The following is a 26,390-nucleotide window of genomic DNA, read 5'->3' on the forward strand; positions in this document are numbered from 1 at the left end:
TGCAGGATACTGCCAAAGATGAATCTCACCTTCCATGCCTTCTCCTCACCGACACCCCTTATGTCCTTCCACCCAACAAGCAGGGCGACACACTTCTGGGATGGGCTCGCAGCAGGCATCTTTTTGCTCCTGCCTCCCACTTCCCTTTCTCCAGGGGACAAAAATCAGGGACAAGAGTCATTGCACTCGCCTCACCACAGCACAAAGGGAATAGAACTGTCTGGGAGGTGGTAAGCAGAGAGAGAGAGACTCATTAACATATCCTAGCAGACATCAGCATGAGTGGGTACAAGTAGGTACCAGACAGGTGACAACAGGTCTAATGACCTGGTCTGTTTCCATTTGCGTCAAATTCTACGCATTTTCTTATATTCTGTGCCAGAGGAGTTTGATGATGGAAACCTTACATTTTTACCCGCTTTTAATTCCTTAACTAGACGAGAAAATGCTGGAGCTCACATGAGAACTTCATGCTGAGAATTATCCTGCAAGTCCTCATTTGGATAGCAGCTGCTGAAGGAAGATTGACTCTAGCTCACGCCCTTGCATCAGCTATGGAGCTTAAAGAATATGTTGTTAGTGTCTATGGCTAGCATTTGGGGATCCCCCTCCCCAAATGCAATAAAAGCTGTAATAAATTCTAGCAGTGACACCCCCAAGCCAGGCATGATGATGTGGAAACATTTAGGCTACAGTGTCCCTTGTTAAGGTGGATGCTATGGGGCAGGCTCACGGAAGAAGATGGCTTTGTTGTAAGACTGTGTTATCTTCCTTTGGTCTGTGCTGCTCTCGATTTGAACCCAAATCAAACTGACTTCAAAAAGAATACGAATTCACTTAGAAAAAGCAGATGGAGAATATGGAGGGAACACAACAAAGACTGGCCCTGAAAATTAATCTTTAAAACGATTTCCCCTAAAACTTGTCTTGGTGGTGTGTGCGCACCTGTGATCCCAGGTTGAGGCAGGACCATCAGAAATTCAAGGTTATCCTCTGCCACTTCCAGACCAGCTTGGGATACTTGAGATCCCATTTCATAAAAGAACCCGAAAGCTTCACTCGTCATTTAAATATCACAGAACCCAGACGAGTTGGCAATCCTCTTGAGTTCACCGTTTGAACTTACACTATCTATTTTGGCGTTCTTGAGGTGAACTTAGAAATAATTTTCTCTCTTCTTCTCACTCACTACTGGAGGAGACTGAGTGCCAGCTTCTACCTGAGGCCAAATGGCCCTTACAAGATTGTAGAGCTGGCGACTGTTTCCCTGGAAGGTGGTAAGGATTTTTCCTGGACTTGGCGCTTTTTCTGGACACAAGTCTAGGTGTTCTGAGTCACCTCTATGTCTGTAGTTAATGGCTGGCAGCATAGCAACAGTGTTAGGAAACCCAGTTATTACTGATAACTTAGGACAGTTATGAATGGTCAGCCAGGACTGTCAGATGCCCACTGTCATCACAAGACCAAAGCCAAAGTACAAGGAAGGGACAGATAACAGGTGACAGGACATGCAAATCAAGGTCCAAAGCATTTATTCTGGTGGCCTGAATCTTGCCTCATTTGTATCAGTGCCTTCCAGCCCCGATAGCCAGCCTTGCATTCGGGGTGGGGTTTGGGTTTGTCCCATTTATTGACTACTTCCCTACAGGACTAACTGAAGTGACATTCTGTTTTTCAGGAGGGCGTTGTCACAGAGTCTGAGGTACGCTGTGTTGTTCATTGTAAAAACCCCTCAGAGCATCCAGGAGCCTGCTGCCGTACCTGTCCAGGTAACGCTCCAGGAAGGGAAGCTACTTGGCTTCCTGGTGCAGCACAGCGCTGTTGAGGATGTGGGTTCTGCCAAGAATACATCACTTCCCTCTCACACCCAGTAGGGACTTTACATCTACTCACGTAATGAGCTTGGAGAGGAAGCTCCTTTGAATAGCAGTATCTGCTGGGCTCTTGCGTGCCCAGCATGAATGGAATTATGTGCTGTAGGCCTTGGCTTGTGGACTCACCACACTCAGAGGCCACGTTCCGCCAAGGCCACAGGTAATACTTATTTTGGAAGGAAGGACTATGGCTTTACTTGCGTTCAGTGCTTCCCTGCCCCCCCCTTTCTTCTTTCTCCTTCTTTTCTTCCTATTGCAATACCTCAGCCAGAGTGTGTCATGATGATGAGGTGACCAGATGTTTTCTGAACATGGAGAGCTATGTCCCACAAGACTATAGTTTAGAGTTTTCTTGGTTTCAGTTTTCAGTGTGGTTTAACAAGCTGGGCCCGCTGTCCTTCTGTAGAAGGCCCGTCTGCTGAGCCGACAGCCGTGAAGCTGTGGTGGAAGGGCTCCTGTGTATTCTCTTGCTCTCTCATGAGCGCCTGGGGATTTTGAGGTGAGAGTTGTTTCTCCTCTTAAGCCTGTGGCCCGATAGTCTCAGCAGGTGTTTTGTGTTTTCTCTGAGCCCTTGGCTCACTGGTGACGATATTCACCAAGGCTGCTTTTTCCTTTGTGGAGTAGCGAGCAAAGAACTGGCTGCTCCTTGGACCTTATGAGGTAGTGAAAGCCCCCGAGGGATGCCCTGCAGTGTCAGGTCCAGAGATGATCCTTCCTCTACATGTCAGTCCCATTGAAACCCACAGGCAATTTCCCTTGCGCTAGTTTTCTTCATGTCTTGAGAGCTCTTTATTCAGCGTTCACTCCAGGGTTTCTGTGAAATTGGTATTTCCTCAGTTTACATCGGTTTTTTAAAAAACTGGTTAAAAGTGAACCTGTTTCATAAGCCAACTGCTTTGTATCAGACAGTGGTTTGTTGGAATTCTTTTCCTTCTCGGTGTGCAAGATCATTCGCACTGTGGGAGGGTGTCCTGTGACACCTACAGGAGCTCCGTTATTGTCTGTTCTTAAGACTGGACTTGGAAAACTAAGTGTTAGTGCCTAGGCTGCATTCTAGCAAACTGTATTGAATCTTCAAGGCAGTGGAGGGGGAAGGCTAGTGGTTGGGCCCTAGTAATTTCTATATGCAGTCAAGTTTCAGGTTGATAACAGAACAATCTTTTTCATTATGTAGATTTAAACCTTATAACAACTTCTAGATTATTATTCAGGTTTTTTGTTTTTGTTTTTGTTTTTGTTTTTGTTTTTCGAGGCAGGATCTCTCTGTGTAGCATTGACTGTCCTGGACTCACTTTGTAGACCAGGCTGACCTCGAACTCACAGCGATCCACCTGCCTCTGCCTCCCGAGTGCTGAGATTAAAGCTGTGTGCCACCATGCCCGGCTCTATTATTCAATTCTTTTTACTAGACAGTTGATTTATCAATGCAGAGTCAATTCAGAGTCCCACACCCCACCCCATCCCCCTGAGCCACAGGAGCCCTCAAGAAGCAATGTAATGTGAAGGCAATATAAAGTGATCCTTGTAGTGTAGACCCTTTCACTGTATACAACACCCCGTCACGTGGGAGATAGTTCTGATTTTTGGCTGATTTTGAAACATGCGCTTATAGTCAGCAGGGCGAATTTATTTCAGAGTTGAGGTTTTCCTATGTGAGCACTTGCTCGGTCACTGAGCCTTCTGGCTGAGTTCCCAGGAAGGAGAGAGATGAGTGTCATCCTTGTACACATTGCAGGGTTAAGTCCTCACAACCATCCAAGGATGTACAAAGTCTTGTGCACAGGACAACAAGAAATCAGACCCTGTGACTGTGAGTGCTTACCAAGGCCCATAGTGACGGAGGGCTAGGGATGGCGCTGGGATCAGATTCCTTCTCATCCTTCATCATCCGATGACACTACATACCCCCATCAATACCAGGAGAACTGTTCAATTTAGGTCCTGATGCTCTGGAAGGCAAATATGTAAAAATGAGGAAGCCAATACTACACACTAGCCCTGACAACTGGGCAGGCTCAGCTCCCTCCTGCGAATTCCTACAGCTACATTTGGGATGCAAATTGGAAGATTCAGAAGCAGCCCTTTCCAGAATGTCTTATCCTTTGTCTTGGAGGGATGCCTCAGCTGAGTCTAGATAGAGACAGTCAAAGAAAGCCTTGGGGTATTTACCCTGGTAATTCAGAAGGACTGGCATCTGCCATTGATCAGACTGGCATTCCGTATAATGACAAACACATGGGCAGTTTCCTCCCAAAATGAAGAGTTGTCTGCTCTTTCATTGTAGTCTGAGTATTGCTCAGGGATGGTGGGCGTGATGCAAATAGAATTTTCACTTTAAATTCTGTTGTTTAAGCTGTCAAATATAGATTGTTGCGGCAAGCCATATGACAGTCAGAGGTGTAAACATGGGGGGAAAAATTGAAGACACTCCGTTGGAAGTGTCCTTGGGAAATAGCCTGTTAGGCATCTGCCCTTATGAACAGTGCTGAGACACAGCAACCGGGAAGGCCACGCTCCCAAGGTTTTCAGCATCATCCAGAACGGCAGGGAGACAGCTGGTAGCAGCTATGGTATAGCTATAGAAGAGAGCTCCTGCGTGGGCCCTCGCTTGAATTTGCTTTTACTTGGCTATGGGGATTTATGATTCAGCACTTGTCTTCACATCCTCCTGTTGAGCAAAGAGTCACAGGTAACTTGGAGATGGCTAAGACCAGGAGTCAGCTCAGCCCGGGCAGTGTTCATTCTCCTGTGTTGGGAAGAATGGCTTTAAGCACTTGGTGATTTCCTCTGACACTGCCTTGGGAACGTCTCTGTCCCTCACAAAAACCTTCGGATCGGTATATACTTCCAACGTTGTCTGCCACGTAGGGCGTGGCCACAGCTATCCTGGCTTTGTGACAACAGTCCGGAGGAAAGTGGTTTTCCATTCACTGACCATTCTCCTGTGGTTGGTGTGACACAGTTGCTTGCCGGTCATTTGGTCATTTGGAGTACTTCCCTGAGCATCTTTTTGAATAGGAAACACTTCCTGGAGGTGAGGACTTTATGTGATAAACTTGGCAGGGGCTGCAGCCCATCAACACACGTGGAGTGGAACAGAAAACCATGGTGCACGTTCTGTCTTGTCTGTGTTGTTACTGCCTTTGTGTATGATTCTGCATAGAGAGGGCATCAGGTGTGTCAGAACTGCGTACAGCTCAGGCCCCTGCTGTGTCTTCCTCTTCTGTGGGACAGATGAGAGATAGAGCTCCTTTTCAGCCTTACTGGAAGGTGATGTGGGAACCAAGGGGATGTTGGGCCAGGACTAGGTTGTGTAATTCCTGGTACTCAAGTGGCTGCCCACAGAGGCGTCTGCTCTTTCTCATCTCAAGCTTCCCTCTCTCGGCCTTGCCTTGGCCTCTTCTAACCTCTCTGGACTTGGTTCCCCTGGCTATGGTCAGGGCCAATCTTCCTGCAGCTCCAAAATCTCAGTGCATGACTCATAGCAGCGCATCTGCTGTCCGAGGGCTGACTCAAGTTCCACTTTCATTTGTTTTCTATTATTGGCGGGGGGTTCTGGACCTGTGCCAACGTGCCAATCATTTGTATCTTTCCCCTATTTCATTATGCACAATACCGTAATCAAAGATGATTTATCCTGGGTAGAGGTAGATGGTAATCAGAGGATGGAGAGACCATGACAAACGGAAGGAAGTCGGCTGTCCTAATTACAAACGCTTTGGTTTTCCAGGTTGTGTGTTTGAAGGTGTGCAGTACCGAGAAGGAGAAGACTTCCAGCCAGAAGGAAACAAATGTATCAAGTGTTCTTGTGTTGTAAGTACTGCTAGGGCACCGCTCAGGTGATCTTTGGGGTTAGGGATGCGCCCATTCACTGAAAGCAGCCTCCTGGTTCCCACTCTCACCCCACTAGGCTCTCATGATGCAGAGCTGTGGCAAAAGCAACTTCATGTGAGACAAGCTTCACAGCTGTGGCGATGCTGACCTTCTGGTCTGGGCTTCAGTGCTCTGAACCCATTTGTGGGCATTCACTCCACAATGCTCAGCAGCCTGGTCTTGATCTGATCGGTCCTTAACTGTATAACCATCCCTGTCTGCCGACCTTGCCCTGTATCCTCTGGAGAGCAAACTAGCTTTTCTCTAGGACCCATTGTCCCCTCAAGTGGAGGAGTTCTTCTTCTATCCCCTGTTTGGGGAAGATCCAGGGGCTTCTGTGTCACAGAACAGAGGAGCTTCTTGCTGGGGTAGCTCTCAATTCAGCACAGCCACGTGGAGAGCAGCAGATGGGGACAGCAGCTAGTCTCAAAGTGCTCTGTGGGGTGAGGTGAGGGCTGGTCACCTACGGTCATAGGGAACCGACATGTGGAAATTGCCCCTACATAACAGATTCAGGGCAGAGTAGAAATTTGTGAGGACGCCCATAGACCCATGTTTCGAAACATGCTTAAGAATGAGAAAAAGAGTTTGGCGTGCAATATGATCTTATTAGGGAGTTTTTAAATGAATACATTTTGAGTCAGAAGTAAAACCAGTGGTGATTGTGGTGGTGAGGGGACCGGTGTCCAGCAGTCACTCTATATTACTTATAGGAGGAGTTAGTACAGCACATACTGGGTAATAAAGAGCATACGTTTCCTAAATCACTTGTGATGCAGACGCAGCTTAGGATGTTAAATAGAAATTCACAAGGAGCTCTGTCGCCCCAATTTTACCTAGCAGAGGCATGAGGAGCCCCGGAACTCACAGCTGTCTGTAAGTCTTTCCTAGTAGTTTCCTTCTGCAGTGCATGCTCACTCAATCTCAAGTTCAGATCACAGGAAGCATGACCAGGCTCACAGGATGGCGTTTGTATGAGGGCAGAAGAAAGGAAAGAAGAGGCAGGGAGCCAGGGAAGAAAGGGGACACACATAAATGTGTCTAAATCTATGTCTATATCTATATCCATCTGTATCTATAGATATAGATAGATAGATAGATAGATAGATAGATAGATATAAAACAATGTAAGATTTATGCAATATACTGCAAACACAAAAGTGACTTACAAATGAAAACAAACACAGACTTGTAAATTTCCATACAGCGCCTGTCTTATTATTGGCAAATTGCTTTATCTTACTTTTTACATTAATGATTTCTAATTTTTGTTAAAAATTTGCCCATTTCTAGTTTTTTCTTCCATGTTGGAGTATGTAATATTTTCTCATTTTTGTTCATTTGTTTTTGTTTTGATGTCAATCTTTTGAGAGTAGGTTGAAGAGAAGAAAATAAGACAGATTTCAATAGGATATTGTAAATGTGTGCATCAACAAATTGTCTTTCTGCAAAAGATGTTTCAAAGTCAGACAGAAAACCGTCTATGGGGAAGACACTTGGCAGGTGCTAAGAAGGATGCAACATCCCTGTCATTTTACCGATGATGTCAGTCAGAAGCTTCCAGATCTGGGACAGGAAATGAGTTTATGTGTATAGGCATAACAGACTGAAGTACATCAAAACACGTGGATTTCGTGTGGTTTTAAATTCAGTGTGGGCAGAATGAAACACACTCGAGGCCAACTTCAGGCTCCTGGGTGTCCTGCTTTCATTTCCAGTTGAGAAACATAAAAATCGGAAGATGCTTGTCTGAGCTTTCTTGCCTAGATGCTTCTCTCAGTCCTGTAATCTGTACCTTTTACTGCGTGTTAAGCTAGTTTCCTTGCTCCCGTAATCCCAGCTCCTCTCTGAATCTCCTTGTTGCTGTCATCATCACGTAAAAGGCAACTGGGTTACTTTCCTCATTGCCAGTCTTTAGACTATTAGAATAAATGGAAGAGAGGGCGGACTCACACTTGAGGACGGGGTGTGTTCTGCTCTAGGTTGCGAGGGTGTTCACAGCATAGTTTTTTTTTTCATGACTATAAAAGTCTGAGGTATGAACTTTCGTTCTTGTGGCTCATTATTCAAATGGCATGGCTTTAAAATACTCTCCCCTTCCTGCTATCTTTGGATGTTTACTTTTAAGAAATGAAAGACAAAGTGGTGTCTGGGTGGCTAATGGGGGAGATTTGGGTACTGATGTTTTGAGTGTGGTGGCCATGGGGATGTTTGCTTCCTAGTGTAGTGTTCCAAACCTGTGGACTGATGGGGTTGCTTGCCAGGCTTGTCCAGCAGCTGGTTCGGGAATTTTGATGTGTAATTTACAATGGTGTGAGGTGACCTCTTACTGAATGAGAGGGTAGGAAAGGAAGGTTTTAACCAGCACTGCTGAGAGACTTGACTGCCGAGGTTCTAGGGATGGGGTGGGTGGGGCAGGGGGTGCAAGTTGAAGATGGAGTGGGGGATGGGCGTGCAGAGCACTGGTCTATAGGTTTCCACCACAGAGAAGGACCATGTGTTTTCACCAAAAGGAAATTGCGAGTACTCCGAGTAGAGTTAGGCAAGCACACTTTTGTACTCAAACATGTATGTATTAATTTCCTCTCAGAAATGTTGGAGATTGGTTTCATATCTCCTATGAATACCCAAATCAGATGTTTATGTCATTTATGTAAATTTGGGAAATGGTGTGGCCATCTCATATAACATACACATCCTTCTGTACGCTTGAGATAATCATTAGATTACTTAGGAGACCTAAAACAATGTAAATCACATGTAAATTTTATTATGTAAATAATATAAAGGAATTATTATTTGCTTTTATTTTGGGAACAATGACAAAAACATCTGGTCAGTGTAGACAGTTTCCCAAGCATCCTTGAATTTGTGAGTGGTTGGATGCACAGTTCTGCAACCCATGGATGTGGAGGGACAACTGTATTTATGTAAATACATATTTGCATGCACATAATCTATATTTATTAGTCTGTTTATATATACATAAAGATATAAACGTACAAATATCTGTGCAAATGTACCTAAGCATGACTGTAAACACTAACATGCAAACACGTTTACATATCTAAATTTGGATTCCTCTAGAAACAGACCCTGAGGCAAACAAATTAATGTTAGGAGTTTATGAGTTTGTGTGGGAGATGAGATGAGGAAGGATGGCATCCAGCTGAGGGTACAGTGCCAAGTGCTAGGACCTGAACAATACCCACAACTGAGTATGCATTAAAAACTAATCTCCAAGCCACCTGTGCATGCCTGTAACCCCAGGATTCTGGGAGGCAGATGCAAGCAGATCTATGTGAGTTTGAGGCCAGCCTGGTCTACAAAGTGAGTCCAGGACAGCCAAGGCTACACAGAGAAACCCTGTCTCACCCCTCCACCTCAGTCTCCAGTGTAGTAGCATTAAGTAAGATGTGGGCCTTGAGGAGTCAGTTATGTGAGGGGGGGGTCTGTTCTTTTAAAAGTGATCAGGAGGGAGAGGTCTGACTTCCCTTACAATTTTCCACTCGTGTGCTGTGTGGGCTCACAGCATCCTTCTCCTCTGAGGGATGCAGCTCTAGGCACTATCTTGGGAACAGAGAGCAGCTCGTAACCCCTCGAACTGGGTGCCTCAGAACTGTGAGAGCTAAGTCGCTGTTCCTTATAAACGACTGAATCGGAGGAATTTTGTTACAGGCACCCAGGTGAACCAAGACCTCACTGAACTGCCACCGCAGTAGATCTTAGCCTTGCCTAGGAACCTCTAGAAGCCTGTGTAAATTTTCATGCCTCAAGAGTTTTCTTCCCTGAGGGATGGGGGGTTGAGGTGTGCTTTACGTTAGTTCCCATCAATGACTGGCTGAGAACTGTCTGGAAGGGTATTGGTCGGCTGGCATTTCCAGCTGCCTCTCAGATGGCCCAAGTGGAAGAAGCAGAGGTGCTGATATTGGGTGACTGACTGTGAGTGACAAGTTCGAGCAGATGAGGATGGCGAGGCATTCGGAGTTATCAAGAACAGAGATGCTTATGCGTATGTGTGGTCCTATGCACATCAGTATGCACACGCCAGCGTGCCTGTGTTTGTGAGAGCTTACTGTTTTAATCTATTTTGTTTTTATTTTTACCACCCTTCTCTACTCCAATGTCTTCCAACATCCTAATAGCAGATACGAGAAAAAGAAGGTTAGTGGGGAGAGTGGGGTGTAGCTCTCTTTAGGCTTCTTCCTGCTGGTTAGGGTGGTCGGGTTCCTTGGGGCAAGTCCAATCTTCATCTCGCCAGGATATAGCCAACTTCTTATCAAACAGTGATTACAGCAACCATGAGCAGCATCGGGGAGCAGCCGCCGCCTTCTTCCTTCAAGCATGCCCATTCCTCTCCAGGGCTCTGGCATTGGTTTCCCTCCCAGAATCCCCAGAATTAAACTATCTGCAGCTGGGAAAGATCACGCCCCTCTCAGAGCCCGCACAAGGCAAATAGTCTGCTGCTGTGGACAATCTGAAGCAGCCCCATATCCCACACCTGGGGTTAAAACCAAAACTACTACATATGTCTTTGTCTATGTATGTACATGTGCATCTACACATACCTATACATACATACATGTTTAGGACACTGGACCACATCCTTCATTCTCTTTCTTGTCTTTAGTTCCATACCCATCTGCTATCCTTGGCCATGCTTCTCCCAGATCCATTGGAGAGTGTCTAAGCCTTCCAAGTTGGTCATAACTACGTTATCCCATTTTTCTGTGCACCCAGTGTTCACCAAGAACAAGTGACAGTGTTTCCCCGTTTACATCCCTGAGATGCTATGGCTCTAACTTGTTAGCATACCTGCCCTCCTTCCTTCCCTTTGCCCCACTTTGTCTGTCTGTCTGTCTGTCTGTCTGTCTGTCTGTCTGTGTGTTTCTCTGTCTCTCTCCTTGCCCTCTCCCCCACATGTACGTCCAGTGACATCCTTGGCTCGGGGTATCCCAGGCACTGTGTTGTTTCCCTGTTCTCTGTGCTAGCTGTAGCCGAGGGCCTGCCATCCTTCCCAGGCTCATTTTCAGGTCCTCGGTGCTCACCGCCATGTGCTTGTTGGCGTTTGCCGTCTTCTCTCCCTTCTCTGCTCTGTTTTCATGTAGTATACTAAGAGAAAGTAACGTTTCCTCTTCCATACTGTGACAAGCCAGCTCTTTCAGGCTAGCCAACCGACGCTTGCCTGAGGTAATCACTGTCATTCACTGTCCCATGACCCTTTGCTTACTGTTTGTTCTGCAGTTGCGTGTGTGGGAGATATCCCTTATATACTGTCCAGCTGATGGGTGGTGGGAGTGCCCCGTCTCTCAAGGAATATGTTGTCATGGCTGTGGGGATGGCGTGTTAAGCCCAGTCCCCTTCTTTACTCTCTCCAAGTTTTTTGAAAATCTGTATGGCTGTGCTTTTGCGATGTGGTGACAGAGGCAGACCACCAGAAAGGCGCTTCATCTGCCTGAGACGGATGCCTTAGCTAATGAAACAAATGCTTTGCATATGACTTTATATCCCGCTCTAGTCAGGGCAGTATGCATGGCATTCCAGACAGCTGAGAGCACGCTAGGCTTTGATGGTATCTGGAGAGGACCCCGCAACCCTTTACTCCCTACCCGGTCCAGAAGCCAAGAGTCCAACATTTTTAGGTGTGAAGATCACCATGACTCACTTAGGAAATTCAGGCCTTTATCGCCACCCATTAAACCACTTCAGCCCCATTTACACTCTATAACTATGAGCCAGAAGGATCGCATCTAGAGTCCCGATACTAATCAGGGAGGGATGATTTGCATTCCCTTAGCTGTTCCATACATTTGTCTGGGTCATATCAGAGCAAGTTTCTTATAAGATGTGTTTGATATAAATACTGTGTTAGTTTTAAAATGCAGCAGTGGCTGTTTCCTGATTCTGAAGCATGTTAAACATTTGTTAAAGCATACACTTCTTTCGGTTTGTGCTTGAATTTCTATTACTTGTCTGCCTGCCTGCCAGGCCACCCACTCACCCTCCCTATCCTGTCCTATCTATCTATCTATCTATCTATCTATCTATCTGTCTGTCTATCTGTCTATCTATCTATCTATCTATCTATCTATCTATCTATCATCTTTCATCTATCACTCTTATCTATCAACTGTTTATCAATAATCTATCATCTGTGTGCCTATTTATCTGTGTATCATGTATGTACATGTATGTACATGCTTCTATCTATATATATATATGTTTATCCTGTGTATCTGACACACAGTTGCTTTGTCAACTATTCAGGAAAGGTGGTGGCAGCTGGCCCAGGCATTTCTCTCAAACACATCTTCAAGAAGATTGCAAGACTAGAAGAGGTGAAGGCAACAATGAGAAATGTTTATGTTCTCTTTTTTATTTTTATTTTTTAAGCAATCTGTTTTAGGAATGCTATAGGCTCAAGGCTCTTGGAAACTGCTGACAGGAAGAGGTAGGCCCACAGTGTTGTAGGACACTTTTCAAAAGTGGTAAGGCCTGAGGCTATAAAACCAGCCAAATTAACTGGCCAAGATCAATTGCTTTTGCTGACAAAGGCGTGCTAAATTCAGAACATTTTAACCAATAAACATGGGTTGTTAATGGGCTGTCTGTGATGGAGGAGCTCTGTTTTATTGGCGCTAGCAGCCCTGAAGTCCATAAACACCTTTGCTCTCACTTACACTAGACAGATTGCAAAACGTGTCACCCAGGGAGAGTGAAGTTCTGAGGAAGGGTTCTTTGTCAAGAACAAAGAAGATGAAGGTCCTGTGGCTTCCCTCTCCTAACCTGCATTCCTTAAGATAGCCTGTCCTGTCCACTTGGCACTTTCCCGAATTCTCTCTGCTCTGGACTTTTGGGCCCTTGGACTGGTCACCCTGACACACGCACTAACCAACAGCATGTTGTTAGAAGTGCAGCCTCTTGGTTCCTCTTCTGGGCCCATGGAAGCAAAAGCCACAACCTTGAAGGATCACCAGAGGAGCCATTAGACTAATGGGGCTTGAGAAACAGCAGTCTAAAGCCTCAACTGCCCTCCCATTGGCTGCCCTTCCCTTTCTCCTTTTCTTTTTCTCACCATCACCCCCATCTTTAGAGGGCACCCGCTTATTTTGTGTTTAGAAACTGGAACAATTTATCTCGAAGGAAACTTGATTTGATTCCTTATAAGAATCCCATGCTTCATCCCCCGAACATCAAAATGCTTACTTATTAGATAATCTTGATGATGTTTAAAATACTTAAAAAATTGTTTTAATTGAAACTAATTGCACGCAATAGGAAGGCACAATATGGTCACTCTTTATGTGTACAAAATGTGTGATGACCTGATCAAGGTACCTGGCATAGTGATCACCTCAGGTGTTAATCGCTTTTTTTTGGGTTTAGAGTACTCAACCCCTTTTGTACTTTCTTTTTGAAACACACAATTATCTGATGGCTTCATTTAGCTCTGTCCATCAGAGGAAAGCGTTGACTTTTCAGGGCGTCAGGGCATACTGGGTGTTGAGACTAGGATGCTGACCTTCCTTTCCATTCCGTCTGCATTGCCTTGGCTCCCATCCGCTGGGACTCTTCTCTCTGCCCAGCTCCCCTCTGTCTTCTACCCCCTTCACCACTTCAGCAGGGGAGAGAGATGTGGACAGCTGTGCAGGAGGGCAGGAAGGAAAGTAGACTGCTGTCAGCCGCCTCAGCACTTGCTAAAATGGGTTTGTATGGCAAGGATGTGAGTTTTCTGGGGGGGGGGTGGTCTTACTTGGGAGGTGCCCAATATGCCAAAGTGACTCCAGGTAGCAGAAGTTGTGACAGGAAGTGGCCACTAGGGACGAGGGCTGCTTATGGTGGCAGCAGCTTTTTAAAAAGGAGGCTAACTATGTCTCCTCAGATTTGACCTTAGAGTGAAGTTGCTGTAGCTGGGATTGTACAAACCGGAAACAGGAAACAGAGGAAGACGTTATCTTGTCTGTGGCTACGTGATGCTGTATGAGTCTGAGCTGCACACTTCCAACAATGCCATTTTTGGGACCCGAGACCTTCCATGCCTGGACCCTCTCTCATGCCCTTTGTCTTACTTGTGATAATAAGTACAATTTTGGCACGGTTTAGTCACAGGCTCTCATTATATTTTCCCTCTCCACGGGGAGAAATTTGGCTACATTTGGGCAATAAATTGGAGAATTGAGCAATTATTGAGAGAATTAGATCAACGTGGGCAGTTTATCTGACTTACACAGGCCAAAAAGCTCAGAGTTGTTTTAAAACTCGTCTAAAATATTGGTACAAGTTTTGAAAATGTTTCAATTTCCTTATAGGCCTACCATCACTCTGACGATAAGAGCGGTGTTGGCTTTGAATTATCAACTAAGCAATAACAAGACAAGTTCTGTTTCTTACAGGGTTGGAAAGCATACAGCCACTAGGAGGGGCCTCCAACATGCTTAGAAAAGCAACTGGCATTGTCTTGTTTTAGGCTGGTACATGAAGTTGTATGTTGAGTCACGTTATGTTGAATGTGGGTATGTTGGGTGTACCTGTTTGCAAAAGATCATTCTAATAGTCTATTAGAATTTTTCATTTGAAGGCATGTGTATATAAGTCTTGGATATTTGATGTTGGAAAATCACCAAATTGCACTGTTTTGAGATAACACTGGATTAACTGTCTACCGTAATTATTGATAATTAACTTGATAGAGACTTCATTGTGTCTTAGAAGAAAGAGGACAAAGCCAAGATCTGGTTTAAGGCAGGTCTTTCAAGGTGAGGACTTGGTTTGGATTGGGTAAATTTCGTGGTATATTAGGTAAAGATTGGCAGAAAGTTCAAGGAAAGCTTTACCCTGCATGAGTGTAAGAGTCCATCAGCTGAGCTGAACTAGTATTAGATGTCACTTCCAGCACGTTTTTAAAACCACGGGAGACTTACATGTTTATCCTTTCAATGTGAAGAGCTTGAGAATATCTAACCCGTATTTTAAATCCTGTCTCATGAATTTTCAAGACGTATTTTCATAGGTGTCTTATTTTTACAGCCTTTTAACATTCCTTATGGTTGGTGCCTTATATAATTTACAGTGTTCTGTGAAGTTATTTTTCTACATAGGGAGTTACCATGACAACAATAATCCCAGCATCAAAACCAAAAATTTCTTGCACAGCGTTTGAAAATATATATGAAAAGAGAACAGCAAGTGATTTCTTTGCAAAAGAATTGTTGATACTGATAGCTTCCATTACTGAATGTGCACTGTGTTCAAGGACCACGTGGCACTTGAATGTTTATTTTCTCAATTATCCTACAAACTAGTAGATAGTAGCTCTTCTCTTGGTGAAAAAAACTGAAGTTCTGAGGAACTCAGGCGATTGAAGTCACAGACCTCAGAGAATAGAAACACAGCGCTGGCTGGCTCTATAGTCACCCGTCACCAGCAGCTGGTGTAGTTTGGAGGCATTATCTACACACGCTTGTAGACAGTTGGAACTGAGAAATGCCATTTGAGTCTATGGGGTGGACAACGACCAGCAATTTAAAGGGGAAAAAAAAATAACCGCACTACGAGACCCACCAAAGAACCGCAAATCTGATTCTAGAGATATCAACACCATAAAAGTGAGTTGCACTTCCTCCCTCTGAGTTCACAAGACTAAGCAAGTTTAAACTCATACCAGATTTTACTCCCAGGCACTCAGCCTGAGCATATGTGACAGCGGAGCTGGAGAAGATGAAGACCGCGTATCTATCCCCCTTGCATCAGCTGGGGAGGGAAGCAGCGTGACCTCTTCTGCTTCTCCTGCCAAAATGGGATGAGTATGCAGGGAAAATGTGGTGCTTTCAGGGACGGAGTCATCCTCACTCTCTCTGCTGCCAGAGAGGGATAGAAGCAAGTGTGTGTGTGTGTGTGTGTGTGTGTGTGTGTGTGTGTGTGTGTGTGTGATAGGGTGCATCTCAGCCTTTTGAGTGTCTGCAGAGCGCAGGTATCTAGGGAGCTCAGCGTCCTTCTTAGAGAGTGTTGAGAGGAGGTGGGTTCAAAGTCTGTCCACAAGATGAGCCTCTTTTGTCTCCTGAAAAATCCCAGGAAGGAACAATTTTATGAAACAGCCGAAGAACTGTTCAACTATGTGTTCATTCTTACTTCTATCTTTTTGCTTATTTCTGCATCCAGCCAGTCACATATTAGTTTAACAAGGATTGTGAGCCCACTACATGTTAGTACTGTTAGGTGCCGAGAATCATCAGTGAAGAGACAGGACTCTTTCCCTTCAGGCAGTTACAACATATTGACTTGAGTGCAATTATTAAGAGCAAACCCAAATCAAATCCTAGTGTAAAATATTTTGTAGCTTATGATGATCAGGAAAGGGCGACATGTATTGGAAAAATAGAAATAGTTGTACAACTTTAAAAAACACTGTAATAAGATGATTTAATATATTTTCCCCAATATTTCCCTCCAGACTCGTACTGTTACATAACTGGGCGGTTCTGCATTTATATGTAGGTCACCATGCCTGCTATCTTCACTTAACATAGAAAATCATTAATCTAAACATCTGAGATTAAAAATACAAATGTTCCAATATACGAAGTTTTAATTCAGTGCTCAAAAAGTTTCAAAAGTTGAAGCACTTCATATTCTGAGGGTTTGGGTTGGGAATGGTCAACCAGTGAAGGTGATGTAAATTCTCTCTCCCTTTCTTTCTCTCTCTCTCTCTCTCTCTCTCTCTCTCTCTCTCTCTCTCTCTCTGTGTGTGTGTGTGTGTGTGTGCGCGCGTGCGCACGAGTGCATGCACATGGATGTGCACACACACAAGCTAGAGATTGAACTGATTGAACTCATGGTCTTAGGCATAGAAGGCAAGATCTTTTTATCACTGAGCTGTAGGGTTTGCTAGATGAAAATATTGTGAAATTAAAAAAAATACAAAGAACCCGATACACTTTTGCTCATAAGCATGTTGCATAGCATATATCCAACCAGTATTGTGAGTGCATCTCAATATCACTAAAAGATTATTGAACAAAAGTTTTACAGTTTTCCATCAGCACACTATGATTTGATCATATTTTTGTTATTTAAATTTTATATTTCTATTTTCTACTATTATGAATAATCTGACAGGCATCTTTGAAAATATTTTCTTTCATTGTTTGATCTTTGATTATTTATTTGAGCTGAATTCATAGAAACACAGAAAGACTACAAATGCTTTATGGCATATTTGTGTGTATTGCTGAGTTATTTCCAATAGGTGAGATCTGAGTTTCCACTGCAGTCAGAAGCACACTTATCCAGTCCTCTTGAGCCTAAGTCTGTACTACTTGGGTACCAGTTTTCATTCTGAGTCAGTTTTTTTCACATATTGTTTTACGCATGTTATCTGTTGTTTCGATTTTCTATGTTTACTAATAATCTAGGTTTCTTTTGTAAACTGTATGTTTTTATGTTTAAGTTGTCTTTTTTTTTTGGGTACTTAAAGTTGTATTGCAAGCTGGGGATGATGGTAGCGTGCCTGCCTAACATGTACAAAGCCCTAAGTTCAGTGCTTAGTAGAAAGAATGACAGAAGGAGGGGGAGAAGAGAAGGGTGGGAAGAGGGAAAAGGAGAGGAAAGACAGAAGGAATGAAGGGAGGGAGGGAAGGATGGAGGGAGGGAGGGAGGGAGGGAGGGAGGGGGAGGGAGTGCGTTGGAGATGTTGTGTGAATGAAGTGCTCTCACATTGAAGTGTTTTTAAGAACATTGAACAATGCCTCGCGTTAATGTCCTTGGCGTGTGAACCGCAAAGTGCATGATGCCACCGTTTTCCAGGGTCTTTCTCTTTTCCCCACTTTTCATCTTGGGCCAAATATCTTAACAAGGAGGAAAACAGTGCTGCATTTTCAGCCCCTGCAGTAAGAATCCGGTGGTTTTCTTCATTTCCACTCCTTCATCTCCATCTCTGGGCGACATCTCTGTGAGGCAGTAGCCGTCGGTGTCTGTGTTCAAGCTGATGTGAAGTCACCCGGAGTTCTGCAATGGAGAAATAGCCTCGGGGACAGCAAGGACAGGAAGGTTGCACTCTGGGAGTATGGGGAGAAAGGCCAGCTGAACTTTCCACAAAGAAAGTTAAAGATAGTCATGCAAAGTAGCACTAAATACTCCTGCAGAGGAAGATGCTTCCAGGTCTCTTTCTCCAGAGAATTTAGTACCCTCCATTTTATGATGGTGCCTTCACCCTTCCTTCCTGATGCTGATATTGGCCTGCCCTTTGCACTACATCTCTTTCCCTGATACCTCCAATCTCAGTAATTTCCAGTGTCCCTGGCAAAGCTGTCCCTCTGCAAAAGTGCCCCACGTTCCTAAAGTACAAGGAATCTCTCTCCTTGTAGTCTCGATCTTGCCTTGAATAACCATCCCAGAGTTTGGCACGTACTGGATATTCAGGAAATATCTTTTGAATGAATTGATTACACATTCTGGCACCTTTTAAATGTCATTCAAATGTTCAGTTGGGAGGGTGGCAGTGCTTTTTGTGGTCCCATGAATGGCTTCAATTACCGCCATTCCCTCTGCGTGGAATGTTAAATGGTACCACTTGTTTGGTGTGGAGGCGGCAAAGTGTTTGGATCTCAAAGAGCCACAGTTCTCCCCCAAAGACCAGGGAGCACTGGAGCAGGACACTGCACGCACCTAGCATTTCCCTCTGCATCCCCTCTCCCAGGCCGACTGAGGCAGAAGGCATGACCTGCCTGCTTTTTCTCCTGTGTCCTAGAAGATGTGGGCTTAAATTCCAAGCAAACTGCAAAGGAAACAGGCCTCATGGGTAGGAGTGAGGCTTCTGTGGCCTGAGCACTGTGAAGTGAGCAAGAGTAAGGAGCTGCCTCTGGGATCAGACATTGCTGCCACGGACTTCTGATGACTTTGCCTTTGCCCTGTCTTTCTCCCTGTTCTCTGCGATACCCAGAATCCGACAACACACCTGTGGTCATGACTGGCAGCTGTATGTTCCCGATGCTGAACTATAAGCCATATGAGAATTTTGATATTTCAGGGTATTACTGGAATTAAGCAAAAGAAATTGATATTCGCTGTTTTAAAAGGCTGCCATTTTTTCCACACTGTTCTCTGTTGATAGGGTGTGGAAATGCTTGTTTCATTTCAGTGACTTAATACAAATTTGTAATCTAGTCCAATATCAACATATGCTGTGGTCCGTTGGTCATAATTTAAGCACTAAAATTCAAAAATAGAAAGATTGCTTTTTAAATTTCAAAGTGAATATGAAAAATGACTCAAACCACGTTATTTATACTGATCCATACCTTATTTTCTCATATTTTTATTTGATGGAACAAACTTATAACATCTTTCCACACACTACATTATAGGGCTGTGTAGTCTTTAGGGCTCTTTTCCCATCAGCCTGACTTCACTGATCTGCCTCGCAGATGCCAGGATGGGCTTTCTCCATGTTCCTGGGAAATGCATTTCTTTTTAGCTTCGAGTTTGAGAGGGATGTGTGTGTGTGTGTGTGTGTGTGTGTGAGAGAGAGAGAGAGAGAGAGAGAGAGAGAGAGAGAGAGAGAGAGAGAGAGAGAGATATCTTTGAGAATTTGAGATTTGTTACTAGGTTCTTCCATCCATAATATTCATAAACCATGGACACAGCTGTCTTTAGTGACTAAACCCATTAACGGAAGGAGCGAAGCATGCACCCGCAGAACACCGGCCTCTAAGAGGGCTTTGCTTTCCAACACAAGAGTCATCATAGCTTGGAGCAGTGCTTCTTTTATAATCAGAATGGATGTGTACCTTAAACGTTTTATCGTTTGGAGAACTGTTTGAGCAAACATCAGGAAGTGTGCTGGGCATCTTAAGTGCCTGGGAGTGTGTTGCTCATGCTTCTGTGCTGTTCTGCAGGCTTGGGGCATGCTGCAGGTGAACGCCTCTGTAGGGTGGATGGTGTTGGATCAAAGGCTGTGGCTTAGGAGCAAAGAGGTTTGGGGCTCAGTCTTACCCTTTGCAACTGGAGAACCACGGGACCTGGAATCTTCTCCTTGGCCTCTCTGAGACTCACCAGCAAAAAGAGACTCTACTCGGTTCTTGCTGGTTCTTTAGTTCCTAGCTACCCAACTCGAACAATGCCTTTCTTTCTCAGGAAGCCAGTTATTAGTTAGAGCCTAAAATACCAGTTAATGCAAGTTATCTTTTTATAAGAAAATAAAAAAGCCAATGTTATATTTTTAAGTTTATATTTAAATTTTGTTTTAAAATTTATGCCCAGTAAAATTCTCTCTTTGGGGGGACATTTATGTCTGTGAGTTTTGACAAATTCATGATATATAATTTTAAACAGCTTATATCACAGACTCATATTAAAAGAGGCAAACTGTGTTTATGAACCTAGCTTATTCTATTAGCAAAACAAAGAGAAGAAAATTTGCTTGGGCTCTAAAATTCCGATTTAACTATGAGGACCTCAGGGCTTCCTTCCTTGTGTCTAGGATGAGGAGGGAGGCTTGCTGCATTTATTAGCTCTGAAGTGAACTGGTGGGTTGTGTTTGCAGAATAGCAATTGAGGGAGAGGAAGTATCTTTTTCTCCCCAGGGCAGGGCCTAGACCATCCAATATGATGGGAATGCTGGCCAGGATGAGAACTCCAGGTGCTGGGTCCTATCGCAGCTGCTGTTGAATGGGTGAGGCGTGGTGAGGCTTGAGTCTTCCCTAATTATAGTATTGTGTCCAGAGCTCAGAAATGGGAAAGCATTCCAGTAGCTTGACATGTCTCTGTAGTCCTATAAAACCAGGCAGCATGAGCCTGATGGTTTTTTTGGAAGGGTTTGGAGGTTCTCTGAGGAGAGGGTGTCCCCTGGCTTTTGCAGGAGCCTCGGTTCCATGAAGCCCGTGCAGATGTTAAGGTGTTGAGTCTCTTACATTAATCCTCAGAGCTTTTCGTTCCAGATGTTGTCCAAATGCTAGTACAGAAGGAAGCTAAGTTTTCCGTGGGTGAGGTAGCCATGATTGGAGCCTTAATAGAGTCAGGCACCTACTCAAGAGTCTCGTAAGACTACCTGGGGTCTGAACCTCTGAGGCCAATATGCCTTGCTGGAAAGGCAGGTCTCTAGAGTCAGACGGGACTTAGTTCAGCTGTGCAATTCAAGGAAATGGATGTAACTCTGAGTCTCATGTTCTGGTTTGTACCATGGAGAGCCACTCACAAGACCCTCAAAGCCATTTCACTCTGGAAGAGCCAGATGTAAAGCAGACAGATCTGAAGCTTCTCACTGTGGAAATGAAGGCGACACTGCAGTAAAGCTTAAATCTTGGGAGCTCAACCCACTCTCCTTCACTCCCTTGGGTTCAACTGGGGAAATTCCAGATGGCTGCAAGGGTTTCATTGTAACACAGGCTCGGTCTAGTGACCAGCCATACCAGGACATGGTAGGCCCTTTCACCAATGTCTACCTTATATTTTAGGTTTGTTTTTGTTTGTTTGCCACGGTATTATTTTATAGTCTAAGTTGTCTTGGAGCTCACTATGTAGCCCAGGTTGACCTCAGTGTTGCAATAACCCTCCTGCCTCAGCATCAGGACTCCAGGTATGAGCCACCACCATGCCTTGTCTCTGTAATCCTTTCGATGGTTGCCGCCCCCTCCCACCCCCGTGTATCAGAGCTAAACATTTTAACTGGACTTACCTGTTGTCTGAGGTGTTTCTCTTTCCCTACAGAAGCTGCGACCAGAAGCCCCCTCTTTGTACCCAGTGCCAGCAACTTGTTCACACAGGAGATGACATTTCATTGTCTTGGTCTTTGTCTTCACATAAGGGATTACAGGGTTTACCTAGTGCCTCTGTAGGAAGGGAGGGCTCAAACCATTGCAGCAACACTCTACTCCTGCGCTGTCCAGTGGAATATATGGTAGGTCACATTTGGAATGTTAAGTTTTCTAGTAGGCACACTGAAAGACTTAAAACAAGACTGAGTAGATTTAATAATATACCATATTTAACACAGTATATGCACACTATATCTTCAACCATGACTTTCACCATGAAAAGATTCAAACAGGATGTTATACCTCTGTTTAGTTTTCATGATAGTGCATCAGATTCTGATGTTTATAATGACACTTCTTGATTTAGTCTAAGCCACATTCAATAGTTCAGTCATATATGCGGCCAGTGTTTAGCACATTGCATAGCACAGGTACATCCAATCCTAAAAGACCGGCAGGAATCCCCTTTATTAACACCTGCCATTTACGTTGGTATTCACTGCTTGGCTCGTGTTCACATTGTGAAAGGAGATCAGGATGAAGGAAAACAAAATTTCATCATCACCCTGAATGATGAATCCAGTCTCGGGGTGCTCCTTCCTTGCTCTCAATCCTCCAGTGGCATTCTTTGTTCACAGTTAGGGCCAATGAGCCTTCCTGACCAGCCTCGTCATCCCGATGTATTCCCAACCACACTGAACTCCTTGCCAACCTTGGACCATCCGCATATTTTCACACCATGGGGTTTCACTGCCTGGAATGTTCTCCCCTAGATCCCTACATGTCTAGTTCCTTTGCCTCCATGAAGGCTTTGCTTGAATGTCACCAATTTAGTGCTATGTAAAATCGTTACTTTGGTATAGGCTCTGTCATTAGTTACTCATTATTAAACTGACCTTCTTTGGGTTTTTCTATTGCTTTAAAAAAATCAGCATCAGACGCTTGGTTTTCGTTTTGACATATTTGTAGAACGTGTGCCTTGGTACCACATAAGCTCTACTTAAAGTACCCAGTTCCATTCCCACGGTTGTCAACAGTTGATTGTTTGTGGAAAAGCCCTGAATAATATTCCACTGAATAGAAATTCAGTTACCTTTGCCTAGTGTCAGAAACACAAATGCGACCAGGTGTTGCTGTGATGAATAGGGTGCCCTCAGGTACCTCTGCCTTCTTGGTGATCTGGACGCTAGGAGGAATCCGATCTGTGCCTTCAAACAACTGCTTTTAAGTGCTGAATTGTTGGACCGTCACAGCAAACTCAAATTTGTGAGTTTTTTAAAATGCTTTTCCTTCTTTGGAAGCAGGGCCTTAGAATTCTTAAAACTCAGGCACCTGAGAGTTGAAGATGGGGGTAGATTGGCTTAAGTTCTCTGCACACTTGCATAGACCTTCTCTGATCATGTTCAGTTTCGGTGGACTCCTTGGGAATGGATGACCCTGTGTATGGGGTAAGAGCAGAGTGGAAGGGGCTGTTGTTGGTGGTTGGATCTATCGGGGCAGCACTGGCTATGGCGACAAGGAGTCTCAAACAGTGTAATGCGATTCCCCAGTTGCTGCGGCCCTGGCAGAAGGTAGAATCTGGTGCAGAGGCTCCAGGGCTCTAGAGAGGAGAAGCCAGGCTAATTTAAAAGCCAAACCACTTTCTTTTGTCTTACTTGTTTTTCATTCAAGAAGCCGGTGTTTCAGAGGCCGCAGCAAGGGGGAAGTCAATGCTGCCGGGCACTCAGGACTTGAGACTTGCAAGCATGCCGCTGAACACAACATTCATTTCACACTAAGTCACACACTCCTACACACTCCCAGGAAATCAAACCTTTGTCAATAGCTTTAGAGGCCAGAAGCAAAATGGCGGCTTCCAGGCCATGGCTCCCTTGACTTGCTTTTCTGTGCCAGACACTGTCAAGGACAGGCGTCCTGCCCTGAGAACCTGCAGAGCTGTGAGTGAAAACCCAGACTTCCTAAGTCAGAGATCTTGCAGCTAGTTCAAAAATCTGCTAAGAATGCGTTGGATTAAAACCAACAATCTCAAAAGACATCTTGTCCTTCTAAAGCGAATCAAATATAAACAGCTTGGTTCCTGAATACTGTTTCTGTTATATAATGTTTTATTTAGTAGTTTTACAAAGTAGAGTTTTTAATTATGTTTTGAGACTTTCATACAATGTGTTCTGGTTATCGCCCCATCTGCTTTTCACTCTAATGCATCCCAGACCTACCCCACCTCCCGACTCCCTTCAACTTACCATCCTCTTCTTATCTTTATTTTTTAAATAACTCATCAGGTCCAAGTTATGTTGTCCATATACTGCTAGGTGTGAGGCCACTCACTGGAGCATGGTTGAAGGACCAGGAGCCACACCCTTACAGAAAACTGACTCTCCCTCTCCCCAAAGCCATCAGCTGTCCAGAGTTCCTCAGTTAGCAGTGGGACAGCTGATCCCTACTCTCCTTTCCAGAGTGTTGACTGGCTTGATCTTGTGTCAGTCTTAGGTGGGCAAACAAGGGTGCTGGGAGTGCACCCCAAACCCCCAACACCTGGCACTTACTGTCTTTCTGCTCCTTCTATGATGGTTCCTGAGCATTAGTGTGTGTGTGTGTGTGTGTGTGTGTGTGTGTGTGTGTGTGTGTGTGTGTGTGTGTGAGAGAGAGAGAGAGAGAGAGAGAGAGAGAGAGATGTCCCATTTGTGACTAAGTACTCCACTGACACTATTCTCTTTGCTGTGCTCAGGTATGGGTATCTGTGTTACTTGCTGTCGACTGCACAAAGAAATGTCTCTGAGACAGTCATGTATTGACCCATGGGTCTAGAGATACAAATTTAGAGGGCAGATACTATGTATTCATATACTTTTTTTTTCCACCTTCAAATTTTCACTGAGTGAAAAAGACTTTACAGACTGGTTTGTGCAGTTACAGCGCTATAAAAGCTGAGGTTTGACCAGAGCAATTGAGTTCATTCAGAGGATGAATAAAAATTTTTGCTTAGTCAGTTTCTCATTATTCTCCTTTGGGGACCATCATTTTGCCTTATAATCGGGATGGGAAGAGGCCATCATACACAGCCTGTTGGCTGCTCACTTTCTGACCTTCCCATAATCCTGCTTGAAGGAGGCCAGCTGAGCTGAGAAGGCTGATAACAAAGATGTGTAAAGCCCGGGCTTGGAGTGAGGTGAAGACTTGATGGGGTGGGCGTCATAGAAACCTCATCTTACTCCCTGGCCTTTAAAACGTGCCTGTCTCTTAAATACGATTTTTTATTTATGTGTATGCAGGCGAGCGCATGAATGTGTGGATATCATATGTGTGCGGGTGCCAGCAAAGACCAGAAGAGGGAATTGGATTTCCTGGAACAGTGACTCTTAACCTTGCTCATGCTCCAACCTTTTAATATAGTTCCTCGTGTCTCAGTGACCCCAAACTATAAAATTATTTTTGTTGCTGCTTCATCACTTTAGTTTTGTCACTGTTATGAGTCATAACGTAAATATCTGATGTGCAGGGTTGTCTGATATGTGACACATGTGAAAGGGTCGTTCGACCCACAGGTTGAAAATCGCTGTCTTGGAGCAGAATTACCAGTGAGCTGCCTGGCATGGCTCTTATCTGCTTAACCTTCCTTCTAGCCCCCTCTTTCTTCTCAGTGCGTTTTTGATGCTCCCTCTTCTTCAGAGCTTCAAAGGTAGCCATGATATGATGTGATTACAGACCACATAAACCCTGCAGGGGAGTTGTATCCAGACCAGTAGGAGTTTTTGCATCAGTGACAAATTGGTTAATAAATATGTTTATTTTCTTGACCTACCAAATGAGTGTAGTTCTTTGGCAAGATTCATGAATCACGCTGTAAGCAAGTCGAGGGCCCTGGTGGGAGAAGAGAATGAGGAAGGAAGGCTTAGGGACAGCCTGACCAAATTATGTTCCGAAAGGAACTATGTGGCTCAGAGGTCCAGAGACCCTTGAGCCCCTGTGACTCTGGCACTTTTCCGTCAGGAGGTAAACCCAGTTGCTCATTCATTCAGTTAATGATAGGAAAGAAACAAAAAAAACTGGGCAACTGTTTTAGATTAACACAGATGAAAGAGGCAGGACAACTACGTGCAATTCATGATCTTGGACCTGGATCATGGATTTAAAAAATACTATAAACTTGACTTTTAGTTCCCTTTCTTCCTGTTATTTTTACTTCAATTGTCAACTTTTTTTTAAAAATGTTTTTATTTTTTTGAGGTCCTGGAGATTGAATCTGTATATTCATTTACACTATGCAAACCCTTTCTCCTTGCTTCTACAGCCTTCAAAGTGATTCTTAGTGCCTTGGGAGCCATCGGCTGGCGATAGCTTTTCCACCGAGGAGGGGCCTGAGGGGTCCTGTTCCCCCACCTCATGCTAGAATTTTGACTGGCTTGGTCTGGTTCAGGAGTGGGGGTGCTGTTCAGGAGTGGGGGTGCTGTATGCAGCAGCCATGCCATGTCCTGAAGTCAGCGTTCACAGTACCTCCTCCCTCCTTAAATCTTCTATTCTTTGTACTTCCATTTCTACTCTACTATGTGATCTCTATTTTAAGAATTTTCCTAGTGTCATGTGCAAAACAGGTACCATGGGATGAGGTAAGTATTGTATGTATGTATGCATATATATATATATATATATATATATATATATATATATATATATACACACACACACACACACACACACACACACACACGCACACGCACACACATATACACACATGCACACACACAGAAACACACACACACATGCTATTGGTTCTAAACTTCTATGATTTGATATTCACAATAATTAAATATACAGAGATTTTAATATTGGAATTTATATGTATCTGTGTAGATCAATGTATAAGAGTTTCAACGTCTCATTTTATGTTACTTTG

At 44.3% G+C, this 26,390-nt stretch overlaps 1 protein-coding gene across 1 annotated transcript in view; it reads left to right on the forward strand.

Moving 5' to 3' along the window:
- The window catches only part of BMPER (BMP binding endothelial regulator), a 241,863-nt gene that overhangs the window by 61,933 nt on the left and 153,540 nt on the right, over nt 1-26,390 (forward strand). Inside the window, exons 5-6 of the mRNA XM_084783929.1 lie at nt 1,679-1,769; nt 5,605-5,687. Of these exons, the coding sequence (XP_084640055.1) occupies nt 1,679-1,769; nt 5,605-5,687 (174 nt within the window). The remainder of the gene's footprint in view (nt 1-1,678; nt 1,770-5,604; nt 5,688-26,390) is intronic.

This window comes from Acomys minous, assembly GCF_964271855.1.
Source record: "Acomys minous genome assembly, chromosome: 5".
NCBI lineage: Eukaryota > Metazoa > Chordata > Mammalia > Rodentia > Muridae > Acomys > Acomys minous.